Consider the following 21,522-nt stretch of genomic DNA (forward strand, 5'->3'; position numbering starts at 1 on the left):
AAAAGAAACTAAGAGAGCCTGTGTTGTCTACTGCTCACCAAGAAAGATTCCTGCACAACACCCAGACTGCACTGCCCCCACACACAACTGTCCAATCTGATTTTCTGTATTTAAAATCCCAGTGTCTTACTAATTATTCAAAGCTTTCATAGTTGTTTCAACTTTTCAGACATTTTTAAGAGCAAAATTTTGATGGTAACAATGTCTAAAAAGGAAAATACTGCCAAAGAGAATATGGTGAAAAGACCATTATCATCATCAAACCAAGGACTCTAGAAATATGACTCGGGCCAGATTTGGTGGAGGACGTCTTTTAATTCCAGCACTCAGGAGGCACACAAAGGCTGACCTCTGTGAGTTCAAGGCCAGCTAGGGCTACATAGTGAAATGCTGCATGAAAGAAAGTAAGAGAAAAGAGAAAAAAGAAAAAAGAAAACGAGAAGAGGTGTGTTTTTGTTTTTGTTTTGTTTGGTTTGGTTTGATTGGTTTTTTGTTTTTTATTTAAACATTAATCTTAGCACTGGGAGGTTAGAGAGAAGATTAGGTGTTCAAGACCAGCCTTGGCTATATGAGACCCTGTCTGAAAAACAAAGCAAAACCAAAGACAGACAGACTGCTTTAAGTTCACAGTGCATTTGGCTTTAATCCTTGACAGTGCCACTACTACAAGAACTTATTGTCTTTATATTTATTAAGCCACAGATCCAAACCTCCACTAAGAAATGAAGCGTGGTGCTAGGATGACAGCTCAGCAGTTAAGAGCACTGCCTGCTCTTCCAGGACGGAGACTCAGTTCCCAGCACCACATGGTGATTCACAACTGTCTGTAACTCTAGTTCAGAAGATCCAATACTGTCTTCTGGCCTCCCACAGAACTAGTCACAAACATTGTGCAGGCAAAACACCCAGAAACATAAAATCAATACAATTAAAAAGAAAGGAAGGAGGGGCAGGGAGGAGAGAGGGAGGACTGGAGGGATGGCTCTGTGCAACTTTCTGGCAGAGAATCCGAATCCAGCTCCCAGAACCGTACACCAGGAGCTTTATAATCACTGTAACTCCAGCTCCGGGGAGTTGAGAGTCTCTTCTGGCCTCCTCAGGGACTTGCACCCAACTACATGTGTGTATATACATATACATACACACAATTAAAATAATAATACGGGTTTTTTTTTTTTAATTAAATGAAACTCATCTAGTATCCACCACACATTTTGGACTGACTGCTTATTATTCAGAAGTAATGCCAGATTGTGGTATTTCTAAAAATTTAAAAAAAAAAAAAAAGTCATTCTGTCCTCAAATTTAAAAGTTCAGCAAATACTTTAAAGCCTGAGTTGACATCACAGTTCCACTCTCCTGGCAGACCAGAATAGTCAAGCGCTCCTCCATACTGAGTAGCACTGTCTTCACAATCATCTTCCATGGCAGGCAAAGTTTTCACCTTAAAAAAAAAATGTCCTGGGCTATGAAAAACTTCAATTTTTACCTCGAAATTTGAGATTTTTAAACCACCCATGGCTCAATCTATAATCCCTCCACTCAAGAGGCTGCCTCAGGAGGCCCATTGTAGAAGGACAGCCTAGGCTACACAACAAATACGATTTATAGTCTGAGCTATATAAGTACTATGGCCAGGTTACAGAGCAAGAACCTGTCTCAAAACAGAATCAAACAACAACAAAACTGCAATGTTTGTATTAGCTAGCTCCTTGTAACCTAACTTGGATTTCCTGAAGAATACAGTACCACATACAGACTCCATCCCTAATAACTGAACTGTTGACAAAGGCAAGGACAGCTGAATGAAGGAGGGCATGTCAGCCCAGCACTTTTCCAAAGCACATTCCCAAGCATCTGGCAAACACCTCTTTGGTCCACTCTCATATGGCAATAATCACACTTTGATCCTAATATGAATGCATACTTACAAAAGACAAGATAGAAAACATGGCCAACTGTTATGGCAGGATAATAAACGTAGAGAGAAACGGGCTCATGGAGATACAAAAAGCATTTTGCAAAACTCCTGGGCTCTAGAATTTTCCTTTTTCCATTTGACAAACTAGTATTTAAAAAAAAAAATTCACTTTGAAAGTCTATAGAGAACTTCAAAATCCAGTTCAATGAATCTGTGAACCTTAAGAATCCTGATTCTGAGTCATTACTTTATTGATTAGTCTCATTCACTCTCTTGAGATGTTTACCATCCCATATGGGGCTGAGAACGGAACAGATGGTCTTCAGGGCACTGCGCCCATCTAAAACAATCTTTACAGAGTTTCAGATCCCTTCATCTGGATGATTCTACTTTGGAGTGTTAAACTGCCACATGACACTGTATTTTCCTAAGTCCCTTCACTCCCATTAGAAACAAAAAATTGAAGGCATGTTTTTCATTTGTAAACTTAACCCAAGTATTTATCAGATACTCAGAGAATAGTCCTCACAGAATGAAATTCAGAAAAACAATCAACCCCTGATGTCTCCAATGAATGGAATAGGTTTTTTTGGTTTTGGTTTTGGTTTTGGTTTTGGTTTTAACAGAATGAAGACACTCAATATATACCATGCTTGGCAGAAATAAGAAAGAAGCCACTCTAAAGACAAGTTCTTTCATATAACCCATGGTGATCCAGACTATACCAAATATCACAAAGACCCAGAATGACTTGTTTAGAAGGCTATATATAATATGTAGAGGTCTTAGCCTGGTAGGCAAGCTTTCTTCTTTAATTTACAATGCTATAAAGGAACCTTCTTACTTGGCATGATATGAGCACCAACCACACACATAGCCACACGGAACTGAGCTGGATGCACTACACAGCTATCTCCTTTGATCTTTCCAAACAGTACCAAGGTCGTGTTCTAGTCCACAGAACAGGTAAGAAAACTGGACTAACAAAGTTTAACTCACTTATAAAAGTCATACAATTAATTAAGAGGTAGAAAAAACAAGGCTAGCAAACAGGTCTGATGCTAAAACTGATGTTCAATAAAACCTACCTCCTTATATGCTGAGAGCACTAACAGCTTTGTTGATCAATTATTTGAATGCAGAAACTGTCATGTGTGTTATATATGAAACAACAACTGAGCATATACTTGATCTGGAAGACATTAAGATCTATGATGCTTAAGACACATGAAGATCTTACGGGCTTCCCCAGCCCCCTTTATATTTTTAGCACTTTTGCTAAACATTAGATATGTATAAAGCACTCAGTATTTCTGAGATAATACATTTCTATGGAGAGTCCTGTAAAGAGCTTTCTAGACTGACACACAACTCCTTAAACTAGCTGGTGTCATCTTTACTTCCCATGGGTAGACCTCCAAAAGTAGGCAATGAGGACCAAGTATCCCTGGAGAGTGGGCTGTACCAAGTTGCTCCACAAAAATTACCAACTGTGACAACCGCGTCTTCCCTTCCCACACTCTAACGGTTTATCACCGTCCTGGTTCTGTTTGCTCATCTCCTAGTGATGTGTTCAACCTCTAACTCAGACCTCAGTTATTCACTACTCATATTTAGACTCAATACTAATGGGATTTAAGTTCCATATTCAAAAGCTCAAATATAGCACAGACTGGCTCTGTTAGAACAGACTCTATTCTTAAAAGCTTCTGGCTTTACATATTAGATCTAGTCATAATAAGCCATTGTAAAGCCTCATGGGCTTAGACTCTGAGTACAACTAGAAAAATAACTGAAACTAAGAAAAATTCCAAAATGAACCTTACCTTCCACAAACTTAACCCGTTAAACCATTCTCCTGTGACTGCTGGCCTGGCCTTGGGGAGAGAGCAGGTCTAGGAGCAGTCCACGTGTGGATGTAAACTAAGGTGCTTTCAAAAGCTGCTGCTTCTTCCCAATAGTGACAGTGGGAATTAGGGAGCAGATAGGGCACAATCAGTACCCAGTGATGACCTAAACCAACACCTCACTTCCGAGCTTCACCGTTACAACCCAAAATCCCCAGCTGTCGCTTTCAACAGCTTCCATGCTCATTCATAAAAGTGAACAAATGTGACTAAGTTGTGCAACAACTCTTAAGACAGACACATAACACAACCTCTCCAACAACAAATGAAATTTACCTTCCAATAGAAAGGAGCAAAATGCTAAGTTCAATTTTTAAACTGCATTATTAATTATTCATATAAATTAGTACCTTTGTAGTTCATTAACAAACATAAGCTGCAACAACTCAAAATTAAAGACCTGAGTCATAAATACGCTATTACAACTCAGTTAATTAGAACGAGGTTTCTGCTTTTAGACTATTTTAACGTAAGTTATGCTGAGCTTAAGGCAAACATCTTAAGTAAGCTTAGCACTGAGAACAGACGCTTTCATTTACTGATTGTTCCTGGCATAAAACTGACTCACTGGACGTGGTGGCATCTGCCTTTAATCCTGGCACTTGGGCGGCAAGAGGCAGATAGATCTCTGTGACATTAAGGACAGCCTGGGCTACATACTAAGTTCCAAGACAAATAAGGGAGGTCCTGTCTTAAAAAAAAAAAAAAAAAGTCCCCAGTTATTCTTCTGAATTGTGATTAGACACCCACAGTTCCAAGCTAAATACAAGGCAGTAAGCTTGGGAATGTAAACCACAGCAAAGGGATGCTATCACTGTCTTCCTCTCGGGTGTTCACCGGCCCTTAGGAATTTATCATCAGTGTATAAACCTGCCAAGAGAAGAAGCTAAAAGGACTGGAGTATGGAGTAGTCTGTAATCCAACAGGACCTGAGGATACAAGTAAAAACATGAAGTCCTGGTTCTCGATCCACCCTTTTTCATGAACTGGAAGAAGTGCTCGCTAGGAATCAAATGTTACCGATTTCAGCAGCTGAACAAATGTGTACACCCAACTTCAGACAGTAACTGATGAGCGTGTGGTGGTTCTACATGAAGGAAGAGAACAGTAAAGATAGCAGCTGGGGTGTGTGCAGGAGAGAAAGGAGACACAGATCCGATGAAAACACTTGACCATCACACCGAGATGCTACAGTTAACTACAACAGAAGACATGCCCCATGCTGGATTCTAAGAGAAATGCAGGGGAGTGATGAACGGGAAGACCTACTGAACGCACAAGAGGAAAGCTGCAGCTCACTGGGCTCCTCTTACCTAGGCTGGGCACATTACCTCACACAAAACCAGGTGCTGTGTCCACCCACTCTGAGGTTCATTGTCTTTGTGCTCAAAGGGGGTACTTAAAGAAATGCCCAGTGACAGAAACGCTCAGCGGCAAAGTGCTCACTTAACAGCATGTTTTTAAAACTGTGTTTCCCAGGCACAGTCATCAAACACCATCTTTTAAAGTAAATTTTAAAAGAGGAGTATATTCAACAAAAAGAAACTATGCATAACTTTCACAAATACAACAAAGTTATCTAGAAAGAACAATCAAGAAAATGGTTAACATAAAACTTGCTTATAAAACAAAGTTAACTGAAGTCTTCATTTCTTTAAAAAACAAACAAACAAACAAAAAAACCCGTGACACCACCTGAAATAGCTTTTCAACATAGCAAATCAAAAAACGAAACAAAAACAGAAACTAAGGGGCCCTCTATTATATCAAGTATCTTTAGTAGTCAGTGATTCTACTGTGGTACAGAAAATGCACTATGCCCTGGTGCCTCCCAACATACTTCAGCTTGAGGAAGCAGAATATTCTGGTTCTGATGACATGCTGCAAACGTGTGATGGTTCAACTTGGATGGAGAAGGACCACAAAGTGAAATCTTTAGGCAAGCAGGAGTCTCTAGAATGAACTAAATGTGGGGATACATTCCACAGGTTGGGGTCCTGGTGACTAGAACTGGGAGAACGAGCTGAACGGCAGCATCCATACCCACCCTACACCCACTGTTGTCTGCTGCAGCCATGTGGAAGAACGTCAAAGTCCAAACCCTAAAACTAGAATTCCCACCATACAGGCAGGTGACCCTGAATTAAAAGGCTTCTCTCTATCCTCAGGTTCCTCACCTGTAAAATGGGAATAAATATGAAGGCAAAAAGGACTAAGTAACACCTCTGTGCCCAGACAACTCTGGCCAGCAGTGCTGGTTTCCACTACTCTACTCCAAGGCAGCTGCCGATGTTACTAGAGTCTGAACAGCACACAGCACTCAGCAGAAACTACCAGCTCCACCCAGGACAGAGCCTCAGGAGGGCGTAATCTAACTCCAAGTGCTTGGTTAAAAACAAATTAAAAATCACATCAAAGTAGCCTTATTACTAATGCTGAAATACGCCATACCACCTGGTGATTTTAATAAGTATCATTTCAACTGTATGTGTATCCTTTCTAAGCACTCCTAACTAGTCAATATACTATGTTAGTTTGTATATACATGCTAGAAAAGCCTAAGGGGGGGAAAGAAAAAAAGGTAAGAACTAAATAACCTGAATAAGCTATGAGAGAATTAAGTCTTTATCAACAAACAATTTTGAATCTGTAAGTCACCCAAAGAATACTCAGAAATGTACATGGGCTATCAAGAATTCCCAAACCAGGCAGTCAGCAGTCAGGTGTCACTGCAAAAATGTGAGGGCCCTGGAAGAGTGGACCATTATTTCATCTGTTTGACCTCAGAGAGCTGAGTTACTCTGCTCTGTGGCTCCATGGATGAGCAAAGCCATACCACACACCATGACCTAACATTGATCCTTCACAACACCAAGTCCCAGTAAGTCTCCCCAGTCAACACAAAACGGTTCTATGAAAGGCAACTGGGTTAAACACTGACCGGTTCAGAGAAAGGGAAACTGACTAGATTTCCAACTAGCCTCTGGTGAGCACTGCATTACATCACTGCCCCTCCTGGTGGTGGGGTACTGCTGCTGTTAACCACCACCATCAGAATTCCACCTTAAAAACGAGGCCTCATCTGTCTCCCAGGGCTTCTCCGACACACAGATAGTCATTAAAGATCACTGTGCATTCTGACCACTGACAGCCCTTTCATGGTTCTTTTCCCTCTGAAGAACGCCTACTTTCCTCTTCTGAATAACAGGCAACTAATAATGTCCACAAGTAAAGATCAGAGAAACTGTAAACAAATATTTACTGAACTGGTTAGAAGGAAACAAACAAACCCCTTCAACAGAAGCCAGTGGCATTTTACAAGCTCAAAACCTGTTTTTGAACAGCAGACTGCAAAGGGTTTCCAAGATAATACCCAGGTATTTTAGAACCACTTTATGGAAAATAGCTAAGCCAGTCCAAAGTGGAAAAATACTGATTATTCCAATCACAAAATAAATGGAGGTTTTTTTGTTGTTGTTTCACTCAAGTTAAAAAAAAAAATTTTTTAACAGCTTAATACAAAATAAACAAAACACAGTGCTTGTTTAGAGAAAAAAAAAAAGCCAACCCACAATCAGCAAAAAGTAAAGCAAGTCTCAATCATATCTATCAAAGAAAAAAACTGATGTCACATAATAACCTCTAAGGAATTTAATTCTATTCTCTAAAAAGATGCATTCAATTTCCCTGTTCTCATGCCATGAGAATAGATTTTCTTCATTAAACAGATTTTCACATCTCTGTAAACATTGAAACAGGTTTTGGATACTAGTAGATTCCAAAAATCCCTGTTCACGGAGGCTAAAATTTTATCAGATAATCACATCAAGTAATAAATTATAACAAGTATTATAAATGAAAATAACAAAGTGCTTTTAATTAGTTTTAACAAACAACCTAAATTGTCTGGCATGTCAGAGGCCCTCCCAAAGGTTAAAGTTTAGAAGTGGTACATACCTGTAATCCCAGGACTCTGGAGGCTGAAGTAGGAAGATCACAAATTCAAGGCCAGCTGAGGCTACATAGCTAGTTCAAGGTTGGCCTAGACTACATAGCAAGATCTTGTATCAAAACAAGAAAAAGAAAAGGGACAATTAAACTTTAAGGAAGAGTTGGGGAGGTGACCTTGGGCATGTTTATGTTCAAGAACTGCATGTGCAAATGCCCTGAGAAGAATGGGTGTTGGGTAAGAAAGTTCCTGAAAGGTCAGCAAGTGTCATCAGGAATAAAGCAGGGGGAGTGGAAGCCCAGGATAGAGCACTTGCCTGGCACGCACAAGGCCCTAGGCTCCATGCCCAGCAGAGAGAAGCGAACGTTTACTTTTCCCTTTTATCTGCTTCTTGTCTGCCAAGAACAGCCAGCCCTTGCCACATGCTCCCACCACCGGGCGCATGGGGCCAAGCAACCAAGGACAGAACCTTCTAAAACCATGAGCCAAAATAAACCTTTCCTAAGGAAATGGAGCCTGATAGGAGGCCAGGAGCAGGCAAAGACAAAGGAATTCCCTTACACCAGAGGGGAAGGCTTTAAGAGGATCTGGGCAAGTGAGTTACATACAAGACTGCCCCATTAAGAGCACCATTCAGACTGCAACACAGTACCAGAGAAAGGCAGGATGTGTGCAGATCAATCGGTGAGAAAGCTACCACAGGCAGTACTTCTTTAAGCAAAGGCTGTTCTCTCTTAGATTTGGAACTGTGCCAGCAGAGAACAGTTGGGAGACAAAATAAAGATGGGCTTTATGTGCAGGACGGAGCCAGTGAGGAAAGAGATGAGGAATGTGATCTAGTGTCTAAAGTGCGTCTCTGAAATGAGGACAATTGGTGTTAGGCTGACTACCTGGGAAGACTGAGGAACTCAGTGGGCACAGCAGCTCAGGCCTGGGAGCCCAGCACCAGGGAGGCTGAAGCAGGATGACTGCCTCTACTCAAAAGTTTGGGGCCAGCCAGTACTAAAAGACTGAGCCAGAAAGGCCAGGAAAGGCCAGGAAAGCTGACATTGATAGTCTGGCAGAGAATAATCTCAAAGACCAACACAGAATGGCAAGAAAAGTGGGGGAAAAACAAAACAAAACAAAAGAACAAAAAACAAAGAAGGGTGTTGCAGCCAGCCAGAGTGCTGCAGGAGGGAGCTCGGTCAGCCAACAGAAGGCAGTAGAGAAGACTTTCCAGTCAGGGTGACTGGGGAGGAAGAAATGGTGGAAAGAAAAGGGCATTTCTGTCTGTGAGATCACAACCCACGGTTTACAATATAGGCAAAGATGGGTAACTTGTTCTTCGACTGTACCTTCCTTTGAATGAGCCATTAAAGGATGTTTTGAAGCCGTGTGTGGTAGGCCTTATCAGGAATCCCAGCATCTGGAAAGGCTGAGGCAGGGGAACTGCTGTGAGAGACTAATCTCTGCTAAGTAAGGAGAATGTTACCTCAAAAAGCAAGAGCAAGACCAAGGAGCCACATACTCTGCCATGCCATCCAGCCTTACAGTGGCAATCAAATCCGAGCAGCAAGGCTCTGCCTGTAATGCCACACCAGGCCTTTTCAGTTTCAAGTTTTAAATTTAAATTTCTACACAAGAAGTCATGTCTATTCTTTTGTTCTTAAAGTGAATTTTTGAGGCTCTACCTCAAATTAAAAAAAAAAAAAAAGGTATAAAAATGTAAGCCTATAAAAAAACAGAACATGAAAAGACAATAGTAGCCGGGCAGTGGTGGCGCACACCTTTAATCCCAGCACTTGGGAGACAGAGGCAGGTGGATTTCTGAGTTCAAGGTCAGCCTGGTCTACAGAGTGAGTTCCAGGACAGCCAAGGCTATACAAGAGAAACCCTCTCAAACCGCCCCACCCCAAAAAAAAAAAAAAAGAAGAAGAAGAAGAAAAAGACAATAGTAACACAAATCTGGAAGCCAGAAAGCAGATGGCTGAGTGACAAATGACTTCACAAACAGTAAAAACAATTGGGTTCGGCAAACAGTAGAGAAAGCCTAAAACAAACCCAACTTCGCAAAGCCCCAAAAACCCAGGGACTGGCAGCACACCACAGCTACTGTGGAGATGGAGACTCTGCAGAAGGCAGGTGGAACCAGCTCTTAGTCCTGCTCCTCACCCAATGGCCAAGTCTGCAGTCTGACAGGGAGCACAAGAGTGAGGGAGCCAAGCACAGGAGAGGGCAAGCGGGGAAAGCAGGACATGGCTGAAGGAAGACATGCAGGTGATCCAAGACTCCCAAGACTTTTCATTCCTCCACTCCCTACAGCCCTCTTCTTACAAGGAGCTAATCAACTAAGGAGAATTACAAAGACATGAGGACCCCTAGTCAAACAGCCCATCAGGTTACAGGCTAGTGGGGCAGATGGCTGACAAGCTTGTTGAGAATCTGTACCAACATTTCCATCGTTTACACTTGAAACTACTTAAAGGAAGGGACTAGAACATGGAAGATACAGACCAAGGCACAAAAGAAGAGGAAACCTGGAAAAAGCAGACTGCACAGAAAGAAAACTTTTAAAGAGTTAAGCATGATGACACACTACAACATCTACACTCAAGAGGCAAGGCTGGGAGAATGCCAAGTTCAAGGCCAGCCTGGACTACAGAGAAACCCTGTGTCATAAAACAAATCTAACTTATGTTCACAGAGCTAAGAGAAAGCTCTATTAAATTAAACTGGAGCAGTACAAAGCTTAAAAAAAAAATACAAAGGTCAACAACAACAAAGCTCTTGGAAATTAAATGTAAGAAAAACTCAAAGAAACAGAGCAGAGATACAAACCAAGGAAATTAGAAGACCAGCCAAGAAGGCCCATTATGCAAATAAATTTGAGGAGAAAATTTTGGGATGTAGTTCCCTGGCAGATCCTTCACCAAGTCTATGAGGCCCTGGGTTCAAACTCAGTACCCCAAACTTTCCAAGATAAAATTGCACATAGCAAAAACTCATGAATAAAAGCAGAATACACACCCACACACCTACACACACACCACACACGCTATCCATGTAAAATTCAAAACACTGGAAGCAAACTTTAAAAGCATTTATAGATCTTTCAAAATGAAGAAAGGAAGGAGAATGAAAGAGAGGAAAAACAAAGACAGGTCACATACAGCCTAGGAAACTAAAATGGCTACAGAAATCTCAAAAGCAATATGGAAACTAGGAAGTAGTGTCAATAAAGTTGTAAGAGAGCACGATTTCTGCAACCTGGTATCCTTTACCCAAACAAAGAAATCAACTGAGTGTAAAGGTAAGCCAACACCATTTAAAAATAGCAAGCAAATCAAGAATGGAGTCAAAGCTGGCTGTGGAAAATGAAGATATACCCACTGGAGAAATGAAAGAGGGAATCCAAGAGCAACAGGTGAGTAGCAAGCCTAGGTGAGAGGCCAGCAGAGAGGCCAGAGTGACACTGGACTTCCTAGAGAAAGGCCACGTCAATACCTTGAGGTTGAGGCTGAGGGGCCGGTGATAAAGGCCATTAATGATAAGACTAAATAAATGCAGGGTGCAATGGGGACCATACACTCCAGCCACTGACCGACCCAAAGCCAGTTCCACAGTAAGAGCAACCCCAGTGAAATGTTCTAAGTAGCTCTCTATCCTCTGGCATTGAAGTGCAAGCACACAAGCAAGAAATCACCAGAGAGCTGAGGAAGGGCTCTATCCACGTGGAGACCAAAGCACACACAACTTGGAGACCAGGAGAAAACTGTGCTGATAAAGGAACTGGAAGAGACCCACCCCTTCCAATACACCAAGTGTCTGGGAGTGGAGGGAGGAGCAGGGCAGCCATAGGACACTGTACTGTGGATAGAAAAAGGAATGATCTTTTATAAAGCTTAAGAATACTCCAGAGTAACATTAACTGTTGGGAGAAACTTCTAGAACAAGGGCAACCAATGGGCAGGTCCATTTTATCTCAGAAATTTAAAAAGTCAAAGTAAGGATAGTTCTTATTTGATAAACTCTTAGGAGCACAAAGAGTTAAGTTCTGAGAGTCTTCTAAATTTAATTTACCTGACAATTCTGTGAGAAATGTTATTTATTGCCTTCATTGTTTTCAATTGAGGAAACTGAGGGATAAGCAAAGTAAAGAGCCTGAAGTCATATGAAAGGAACAGAGGACAGAGAAAAGGCAAGACTGGGTGGTCAGCCTTCTGAGCTGCTCCAACCGGCACACCGTGGCCTGTCTGGTAGTAGGACAGGCTTGTCAAAGAGGAATCATCTGTACAAAATTAAAAGGATTCTACAAAAGAACTCTGGGTAGGAAGGAGGTGGGAGGCACAGACTTCAACTCTTTAAAGCGTACATGTAAAAACTAAATACTTCAGGTCAGGTGTGATGGTGCACACACACCTCTAAACCAACATGCAGCACTGGGGAGGCAGAAGCAGACTCATCTCTGTGAGTTCAAGGCCAGCCAGGGCTACAGGGTCAAAACAAAACCATTTAAAGGTACTTGACATTTTTACATTATTTTAATTGATCCATCCTATAACAAGTGTTGTTCCTTTTCTGTATAAAAACCCCAGATTTCCAGGCTGGGGAGATGGCTCACTCTCCCATCTGACAAGATGGGAGGTGCTTGCTACACAGCATGTGAACCTGAGTTTGGACCCCAGAACCCACAGAAAAGCCTGATTGATGCAGAGACTTCTAATCTCAGCACTGAGGAAGTACAGACAGGTGTATCCCCATTGCTCACTGGCGAGCCAGCCCAGCCAACACAGTGAGCTCCAATTCAAAGAGAGATCCAATCTCAAAAAATAAAGTGGACACTGTTGAGGAAGACAATTGTAGTTGACCTCTGACTTCATAATCACATACACGAATGCAACACAAAAGTAAACATGAAAAAAAAAACCCACTCATTGCTGTATAATACTTGAGAATTTACTACAAAACAGTATTTAGAAAGCTGACACCATGTCACCTTAAGGAGCAAGAAGATAGCAAAGTCATACTGCTCATTTCAATTTGTTAGATAAATTATAGCAACTGCATTTCTAATGGTGTAGTTAAGATGACAGACAACAGGAACTGTGCCTTGATAGGAAAAACAGAAAAAGATCTGCTGAGTCCGTTAAAAAAAAATTGTTCCTGTCCTTGTGGGAAAGACAGGTAAACATAATTATCACCAAATATATAGTACTTAAATAGAGACAGTAAAATGTGCTAAGGAAACAACCCCTGGGGAAGAACAATCTTTCAGAGGGAACATCTGAGCTTTGCTTATAAACAAGACTTTCACATAACACTGTGCTAATGAGTACAGAACATTACAGTAAAATAACTGTATCTTCCTGTTCCTGCAAACATTAAGTTCACATTAAAGGCTAAGACATCTAGATCTTTATAATAAAATAGCCTTTAAAAAAAAAGTCCCATCACCTTCCATCCGCATCTGTAATGTTTCTAGTCTCCCAAGTATCACAGTTGGTAAGGGGACAACTGAAAGCACTCTCCACGTGTCTGAGCATCTACGCTAAAGAGCTAGAGCACAGCCAGTATGTACTCAAGGAGAGTCTCTCTCTCCTGCCACCAAACATTTTTATGTTAACATTACTTCCTGGATCATAAAATGAAATAAGGGCACAACCCTCTCTTCCAAAGGAGAGCAATGGTGACAAAGCCTACAGGATGCAGGTGACACAGGCTGGCATGGAGGAAAGGGAGGGCTCTAAGGCTGACTTGCTTTAGCCTCTCCTAGGTATTTCCCAATTATCTCCCAAGGGCAAATTTAAATGATTTTTTTTTTAAACCAAACTACAGTGAGAAAAAAAACAATCTGCAATAAGATGTAATTAAAAATAGACCTCAATGGTTGGTCTGCATGCTCCTTGGCGGGGACTCAGATCTTAGAGAACTTGAAGGAGGCCTGGCAAACAATGTTTCCAGTCTTGACAACTCAACTTTGATGTCAACTAACACAAGTTTGTAATAAAGTTCAAAGACAGTCTGAGGACTGCTTATGTTAGTTACTGCAGACAAATACTTCACATTGCTTCTTGAGCTTCTCCGGAACATAACTCTACCCTACTGACTCCTGACCCACCTTGAGCTCAGTAGGGAAACAGCTCTGGACTCTCACTCTACCGGTGTACAGTATTCTCTGACTTAACCTTGGACAGCAGGTCTTCCCAAGGCCTGCCATCTCCCTACCAACAGGAGGAAAACAAAGGAAGCCCTCCCAGGAGCCCACAAACAGTGATTAAGAAAACCCTCCCAGTTTGTAACCAGTGTGTGGTTTCCATTTCTCTCTGTTACCTGTTTGTCACATCTTAGGTTAGCATCTGTATTATATAGTTATGTTAACAAGGAACTTCACTCAGTTCACATCACACCCTTTTGGTTTAGGAAACAGAAAAATTAGAGTAAATAATTCCTTAAACTAAAATTACAGGTGAGGATCAGAATGATAAAGATAAAATTAAAGGTTGAACAATGGTTATAATTGGACTATTACAGAAACTACCTCTTACAAGTCTATCTTGTGAAGCACTTTTGTAGGAGGGTTGAGGACTGCATTTAGTTAATAACAAAATTTAGGTTATAATTATTAGAAAAACAAAAAACTAAAGTATTTTCACCTGTTTCAATTATCATAACCTTTTTATGTTTTAAATGACTTGGGGAAAAATGATGAAAACTTCACTGAAACACATGCATGGCCTTGCTTTCTCTTTATAAAATTCTTTTGCAACATCTTCAGTTTTTCAAAGTAAACCCACAAATATACAAATATAAATGCTTCAACAGGAATGGTTGAAAGTTTAATGTCAAAAATCCTCAAAAGATTCTAAAATAATTAACTATCTTAAATGTTTGTTCAAAACTTCAGTGAAAAAGAAGTCTTTTTACAACTTATGTTGTTACTTATGTTGTTTATATATACTGGCAAACTTGCAAAAAAAACTTTCTTTTTTAAAAAAAAAAAGAAGAAGAAGAAGAAAAAGAATCTTAAAGCAATGTAGAAACAGAGTTCAAAGCTTGGCAGTCTGACTAAGTGTGATTAACATATTTTCAATATAATTGAAAAAAATGCTGGCCTAATACTGACTTTTAGCCTGTCTTTTGGTGAGAAGAAACAGGTGGGACAGATACCCTGTATCAAATCAGCCCTTTAAGACTGACTTCACTCTTTAAAATGGCTACCACATTCATCTACTATCAAAAGAAAAAAATGTACAGCATTACTTACTACCAAGGATAAATCTAGGTATTTTGCCCTTGGAAAATACACTCTAAGACCCATATTCTTTTTCTGTTTACAAAAGCTGGTACAAAAGCTAACAGTATGAGGGCAGCCTATATCACCCAGATTAGGTCATCTTTCCCACAGTGCCCTAGGAGGACAAGCAGGTAACAGTATCTCTCACAGCCTGAGATCAAACATACTAGGAAAGAAAAGGGCTGTATGGCAAGAACAAACGTGGGAAACACAACCCCCAACAAGAAGTGATCATAAAGATTTTAGTAGCTCAGAAGAACAGCTTTAACTATTTCGTGGGATAACAAAATGTAAGCTGCTTTTCATAATCTTCTCAAAAGCACTTTATAAATAAAATCTACCTGGTAGCCCCAAGCCTATTTGTCATATACACTTACACTTTACAACTATTGTGAACATTATTTTCATAACCTAGTCTACCTCCCAACCACTGAAACCATTCTGTGACATTCTTCCTCTGTAAAACTTACCATGAATATGCATTTCTCACATGCAAACGAAAAGGTGTATGTGTATATGTATATATACACTGCTTTAAACTAACTGCGCCCACACGTATTGCTACTCAGGAGATTAACTTTTAACTGCCCGATGTCTGCAGAAGCACATGAGCTTACCTCTCGTCCTCGCCATCCACCAGGGGTGTTGTCAGCGGTAGCACCTTCAACGGGAAGAGAGAAGCAGAGGCTGCTAGGCTGCTGCTACTCCCATCTGAAACTGCTGACATTCCCCCACTGTCACCACTGATAGTCTGAGGTAAGCCGCCTAAGGAGGGCTCCGCTGGGCGCCTGGTATCTTCCATTTGGCTTCCAATCGCCTGAGCTAATGATTGTGTAGAGAACTGAGTAGAACTTAGTGGTATCTGCTGTGCCAAAGGCAAATTTATGTTAGTGGCTATCAAGGGAGATTGACTAACACTTTGAACCAAACTGCCATTTTGGGTGGCTGGGGGTTGTGCTATATTCTGTGGTGGAACTAAGTTTGTTGGGACAGAAGGCATTCCAGGAGGGCCAGCTGAACTAACCTGATTTGTAACAGAGATAGTGCTTGCAGAGGGCAGAGGACTACCTGTGGGCAACTGCTGGGAAACAACTCCTTGAGCCACGGTTTCTACTCCCTGTGGCTGGGGAGGCACAGTTACCAAGGTACTCTGGGCTGCAATGACCAATTGTTGAGGAAGGCTTGAAGCACTAGTTTGAACTCCCTGATGAATTATCCCAGTTGGAGCAGGTAGGACTACTTGTGAAGACGGAGGAGCACCTTGCTGAATAACTGAAGGTGTAACCTGGGTAGAGGGCTGCTGTACTGCAGTGGGTATGTTTGCCTGTTGACTGATATTTGCAATCTGACCACCAGCTGGTACAGTGGACACTGCTGTTTGAGCCTGGCCAATGGGCTGCCCTGACGCCCCTGCAGGTTGTGCTTGTACTGCTGTGGGCTGCACGGGCAGCTGGATCCCTTGTGGCTGAGACACAGGAATCACTGATGTTCCTGCTCCTGGGCCTGTGGAACTGGACTGTCCAGCCGACATTGCTGCTTGAAACATTGGTGGCGGCTGCTGCTGCTGTACGTACTCTGAAGTAGGATTTTGAGTCGCTAGCTGGCCATGGCCTGGGGCTATCTGTGTAGGAACCATTGGTTGCTGTTGCCCATATTGTAACTGCTGGGGTGGTGCCCCTGGAAGAGGAGTTTGCACGGGAGGAGCTGTCTGAGAATATGGCAGCTGGGGTTGAGCCAGACTGGAAACAGAAGGCTGTTGGCCTACAGCTGACGTCACACCAACCACGTTGACAGGTGAAGGCTGGATACCAGTTGCTGCACTCATAGTGGCTTGCAGAGGAACAGGTTGAAGACTCTGCTTCTGCTGAAAGCTCAATTCTTGAGGCTGTAACTGTACTTGTGACATCTGCGACTGGGAAATACTCTGTGGTATACTAACCGCCGCAATACTCTGTGGAGCAGGGCTACTGAAGTCCAGCTGTTGGAGGGCCACACCTTGAAGACCTGGAGGCGCTGGTGGTAGCGGCTGCTGCTGCACCACAGAAGGGGCTCCCATCTCCCCACTTCCCACACTCTCTGTGTAGTGACTCAGTGTGCTGACACTGCTGCTCACGGAGCTCCCACTCGTGCTCTCCCTCTCCGAAGACGACACTTCCGTGGGGGTTTGCTTCACTGTCTCCACCACTTTATTTATGGCCACGCCTTCTGTAGCTGGCCCAGCATTTTCTTTCTCATAGAATTCAGTGCAAGTCCATCTACCTTTTTTAAAGGGTTCAGAAGTAGAGTCTAACTTCACAACTCTGAACCTCGATGTGTTAACTGTTGGTTGTTGCTGCTGCTGCTGACTGGAAACCACTCCCACAGTGATACCTGCAGCTGCATTAAGGACACTGTTAGCAACAGGAGAGGAAGAAACGGTACCATTGCCCATGCCACTCAAGACATTCACATTAACACCACTGGTAACTCCAGGCCCACTACTTAGGCTAGCAGCATTAGGAATATTGCTTGTACTTATACTAGCATTACCATGCGCGCTGTTCGTCACGCTGGGACTGAAACCGCCCACAGTAGCAATGTTAACATTATTCGTTGCGTTCGTGCCAGTAACCGAATTTACACCTATGCCGCCTGTAGTACTTGGAGCACGGATGTTTGTCATCACTGATGCAGGTAAGCCACCCGATGAGACAGCAGGAGGAGGTGCGGCTGGCACACCACCATCGGAACTTCCAGTTGTGGAGAGTTTCCTGGACACTGGGCTCGAGGGTGGCCCTCCAGGGATGGATGTACTGGCCACAGCAGCATGTGATGAATGGTGGTGTCCATGGTGAAGGTGGTGCCCATGATGAATGTGATGGTGGTGATGGAGGTGGTGTGGATGAGCGTTCCCATTGATCACAACGTTCTGTTGTGGAAGGTGAGGCAAATGAGGCTGAGGAAGGTGGGGCTGGTTAGGAGAGACTGCCCCAGGTGTCTCAGCTTCCTGGAAGTTATTCAGAGTCTCCTCTGAGGAACTGCGTTCAGGCTCACCTAAGTCAGTGGCCCTGGAAAGGGAGACATCAAGGATCTCGGAAGAAGAGAGATCTTCCGTGTGCGACTCATCTAGATCGTCGTAGCTCTCCGTGTCCTCTGCTATGCTGTTGTTAGAGCTGACGCTGGCAGAGATCTGAGCCGGAGTAACGCTAGTTATCTGGAAGCCACTTTTCTTTTTCATCTGAGTTCCGCCTGGCGCAAGAGGCTGTCCCTGCAGCTGAGCCTGCGAGAGGAGGTTCAGGCTTTGTGGAGGCGGAGGCTGTGGTCCCTGCGTGGAAGATGCAGCAGGAGGCGGCGGCTGGAGCAGCGAAGGAGGAGGAAAATCTTCAGAAGATGGAGCAGCACCACTGACGCCGGTACCTGCTGCATTGAGAGCAGAGGCGCTGCCACCACCGCTGCCCCTTCGAGGGAACATTGCCGGGTGCGCCATCTTCCTAGCACTAATGTCTGCAGCAGCGGCCGCCGCGGCGGTGGACTCTGGCGGCTGGTGCATTGTGCTGGGTACCGGGGGGCGGAGGAGGCAAGTGCAATTTCCTTCTGCACCGTAATCTTTGTATGGAGAAGCCGGAGAGGCGAACAGGACCTGAAGCTCCGCCCGACGCGATCCCTCCTCCTCCTCCTCCTCCTCCACCTCCTCTGCCGAAGGCGCCGGCTGCTCGTGCCTTCGAGGGCTAGCTTCGGGAAGGGAGGATGAACCGGGTGAACCAGGTGGCTGGGGAACCGAAGGGGGACCCCTTCAGTCCTTCGCCATTCACTTTCCCCTCCAGTCACACACCCCCCTTTATATTCCGCTTCACGTGGGGTGCGGGGCGGGAGGGAGGGGAGCCCAGGAGGGGGCGGGGGAGGCGAGGAGAAGCGAGAAATGCCCACCTTCTTTGGCCAACTCCGGAGCCAGCTCAACCCCCTCCTCCCGCGGCGGCGGCCGCTGCAAAGCCCCTCCGCTCGCCCTGCACCGAGGCAGCGCGGAGCGAGCGGTCGCCCGGCCCTCACCACCCCCGGCGCCGCGGCCGCCGGCGAGCCCTGAGCTCAGCGTCGCTCCAACCTCCCCTGCCGGCGCGGCCGGCCCCGCTCGGGCCTCCCCCCGCGGCCCGCGGCCCCTCTCAAACCCCCTGGGCTCGCGACGGCTGCTCCGGGAGGAAAGGCTGGCCGCGGCTGGAGCCCGGGCGGCGCGGCTGCGAGCGGGGCGGCGGCGGGGCGCCCGGTACGGTGAGCCCAGCAACGAGGCGCGGGCGGGCGCGCAGAGACGCCGGGTCCTCGCGGAGCGCGGCCGGGGCGCGGCGGCGGCGGCGGTGGCGGCAGCAGCGGGAGCCCAGGGACCGCTCCATCACTGGCAGCCATGGAGCCCGAGCATTTTCCTCCCTCGGGGCAGGCGCTGGGCTCGGCACACGTCCTCGGAGAGGAAGGGCGCCGGCGCCCGGGCTGCTCCGGCGGGCGGCGGGACGTGCGCGGGAGCGGAGGGGCGAGCTCGCGTCCTCTTCTTAGCCCCGCCGGCTGGCTCGGCACCGAGCTGCTCCCGCGACCGGGAGGGAGGGGGCCGCGGGCGGCGGTGGTTCCTTTTCGCGGCGGCGACGGGCGGCCAGACGGGGCTGGTGCAGCGGCTGCAGCCGACGCCGTTCAAAGAAATGAGAGGTGGGGTTGGTCGGTGGCGGCGCGGGGCGGGGGAGTGGGAGGGCGTCGGGCGAGGAGGGGGCTGTGGTGGTTGTTACTAGTGCTCTTCTCGGGCTGCTCCGTATCCCCTGGTCTCTCGCGGCATCAAGAGAGGAGGGACCAGCGCCCCAGCGCGAGAGGAGGAGGGTCGAGCTCTGACCGAGGAGAAGGAGGAGGAGGAGGAGAGGAGAAGGCGGGGGGAGGGGTCGCGGAGGAGAGGAGGGAAGATGGCGTCTGCGCGTGCGCGCCGGCGCTGCAGCCATAAAGCCGGGTCTGACTAGGGGAGGTGGCCTGTCTTCGGTCAGTGCCGAGCTCTAGGCTCCGTCTCCACGGAAATTGCCGAAGGCCGGCGGAGCCGCCGACGCCTGAGGGCGGTGGGGGTGGGGCACTTGGGCGCGCGAGCGAATCCGGGTCGCGTGGAGAAGCTGGGGTGGGGCGGGTTGGGGGGGGGGAAGCCGCGCCGCGCGTGCGCGCAGGTTAGGTGTGTCCGCTGCTGTCTCCCACGCGGACCCCGGCAAGGCGGGTGAGGAGCCCTAGGTCTCGGGTGTGCGCGCCCTGGGGCGGTGTCCCCCACCCCCCCCCCCGGCCTGCGGAATGGGTAATGAGGCTTTTCTCCTCAGCAACAGCATCACGAGTTGCAGCTCCCAGGAGCCCTCCGCTGCTGCCACGACATGAGTCAGGCTTTCTTCTTCGGCGCGTGGCGGAGTCCTCCTCCTCCTCCTCCCTCCTCTCTTCCTCCTCCTCCTCCTCCAAGCAGGGGGAGCACCTGGGCTCCCCCTCGACCCGCACTACCCTCGCCCCTTCTGGGGATGCCCCGGTGGAGTCGAGTGTCTCCCCCCACAGCAGTGGTACCTTTTGTGCAGGGCGGTGGTGGTTGCCACGCGGTCCCTCGCCCTTCGACGGGCAGGGGCGAGACTGCTAACATATGGCAACGACGTTTGCAGTGAATCTCCCAAGCCCCTCCAGGGGAAGGCTCTTTACAAAAGGGAGTGGTCCTTGCTGCCCCTCCTTTGATGGGAAGAAGCGAGCGGGCCCCGCCAAACAACCAACCAACAGGTGGAGCTTCCCTCCAGCCATTCATTGTCTTTGTGTCCTTGCTGTGGCCCTTAATAGAGATATAGGGTTAGGGCTTGGTCTTAGTGGAATTTAAAGGAAAATTGTGAAGAATGCCTTTTAGGGCTAGAAAAGCAAAAGGACCAGCTAAAAGCACTCCCCCCCCCCTTTTTAAACTAAAACTAGATTTCATGGATGTAGATGAGGTTTGCTTAGAGGCAATTTTCTTTCTGTTAGCTGTCTCCGGAAGTATTACATGTCAAAACCTCTGAAAGCAGTGCTTCTAACCAAGAATGTAAATCTCACTCAGGAAATATTTTAAGCAGAGGTGAAAAGGGTTGTTTGGGAGTGGTTTGTTTCTGTTCTAATTTAGGTTTCTGGGATACAACTTGTTTAGAATTAAAAGATAGACCTCTGACTCAGGAAGTCACTGATTTCCTTTCTGAAGGAACAGCGTACAAAAAAAAAAAAAAAAAAAGCACTCATCAGCTTAGTACCCCTCATTCTGTATATTGTTTATCACCTATATGCTGTTGGATAGAAATGACTCCTTGACATCTTTTATCTGGTCTGTACCAAACCCTCACACCTGCCACCTCATACATGTAGGTCTCCCCCACAAAACAGGTACGATTCACATTATTTTGATTTTTTTTTTTTTTTTTTTTTTTTTTTTTTGTTCTTCAAGACAGGGTTTCTCTGTGTAGCCCTGGTTGACCTGGAACTCACTCTG

The 21,522-nt window shown here is 45.5% G+C and overlaps 1 protein-coding gene and 1 long non-coding RNA gene across 9 annotated transcripts in view; one reads left to right on the top strand and one right to left on the bottom strand.

The window, feature by feature from the left end:
• The window catches only part of Tsc22d1 (TSC22 domain family member 1), a 103,868-nt gene extending 84,329 nt beyond the window's left edge, over window positions 1-19,539 (bottom strand). For 3 of the 4 annotated variants that reach the window (XR_013109268.1, XR_013109267.1, XM_076930701.1), the window contains exons 1-2: window positions 18,960-19,399; window positions 15,671-18,764 (exon numbers count right to left, since the gene is read on the bottom strand). Coding sequence is in view for 2 of the 4 variants with exons in the window: in XM_076930701.1 (XP_076786816.1) it covers window positions 15,671-18,582 (2,912 nt within the window). In the remaining 2 variants the exon portion in view is untranslated. Of the gene's footprint in view, window positions 1-15,670 lie in introns of all 4 variants that reach the window. The other variant, XM_034499263.2, reaches the window with a different exon arrangement.
• The window catches only part of LOC143441675 (uncharacterized), a 44,282-nt gene continuing 42,290 nt past the window's right edge, over window positions 19,531-21,522 (top strand). For all 5 annotated transcript variants that reach the window (XR_013109270.1, XR_013109272.1, XR_013109269.1 and 2 more), the window contains exon 1: window positions 19,531-19,718. This is a non-coding gene — a long non-coding RNA (uncharacterized LOC143441675). The remainder of the gene's footprint in view (window positions 19,719-21,522) is intronic.

This window comes from Arvicanthis niloticus, chromosome 3 (genome assembly GCF_011762505.2).
Source record: "Arvicanthis niloticus isolate mArvNil1 chromosome 3, mArvNil1.pat.X, whole genome shotgun sequence".
NCBI lineage: Eukaryota > Metazoa > Chordata > Mammalia > Rodentia > Muridae > Arvicanthis > Arvicanthis niloticus.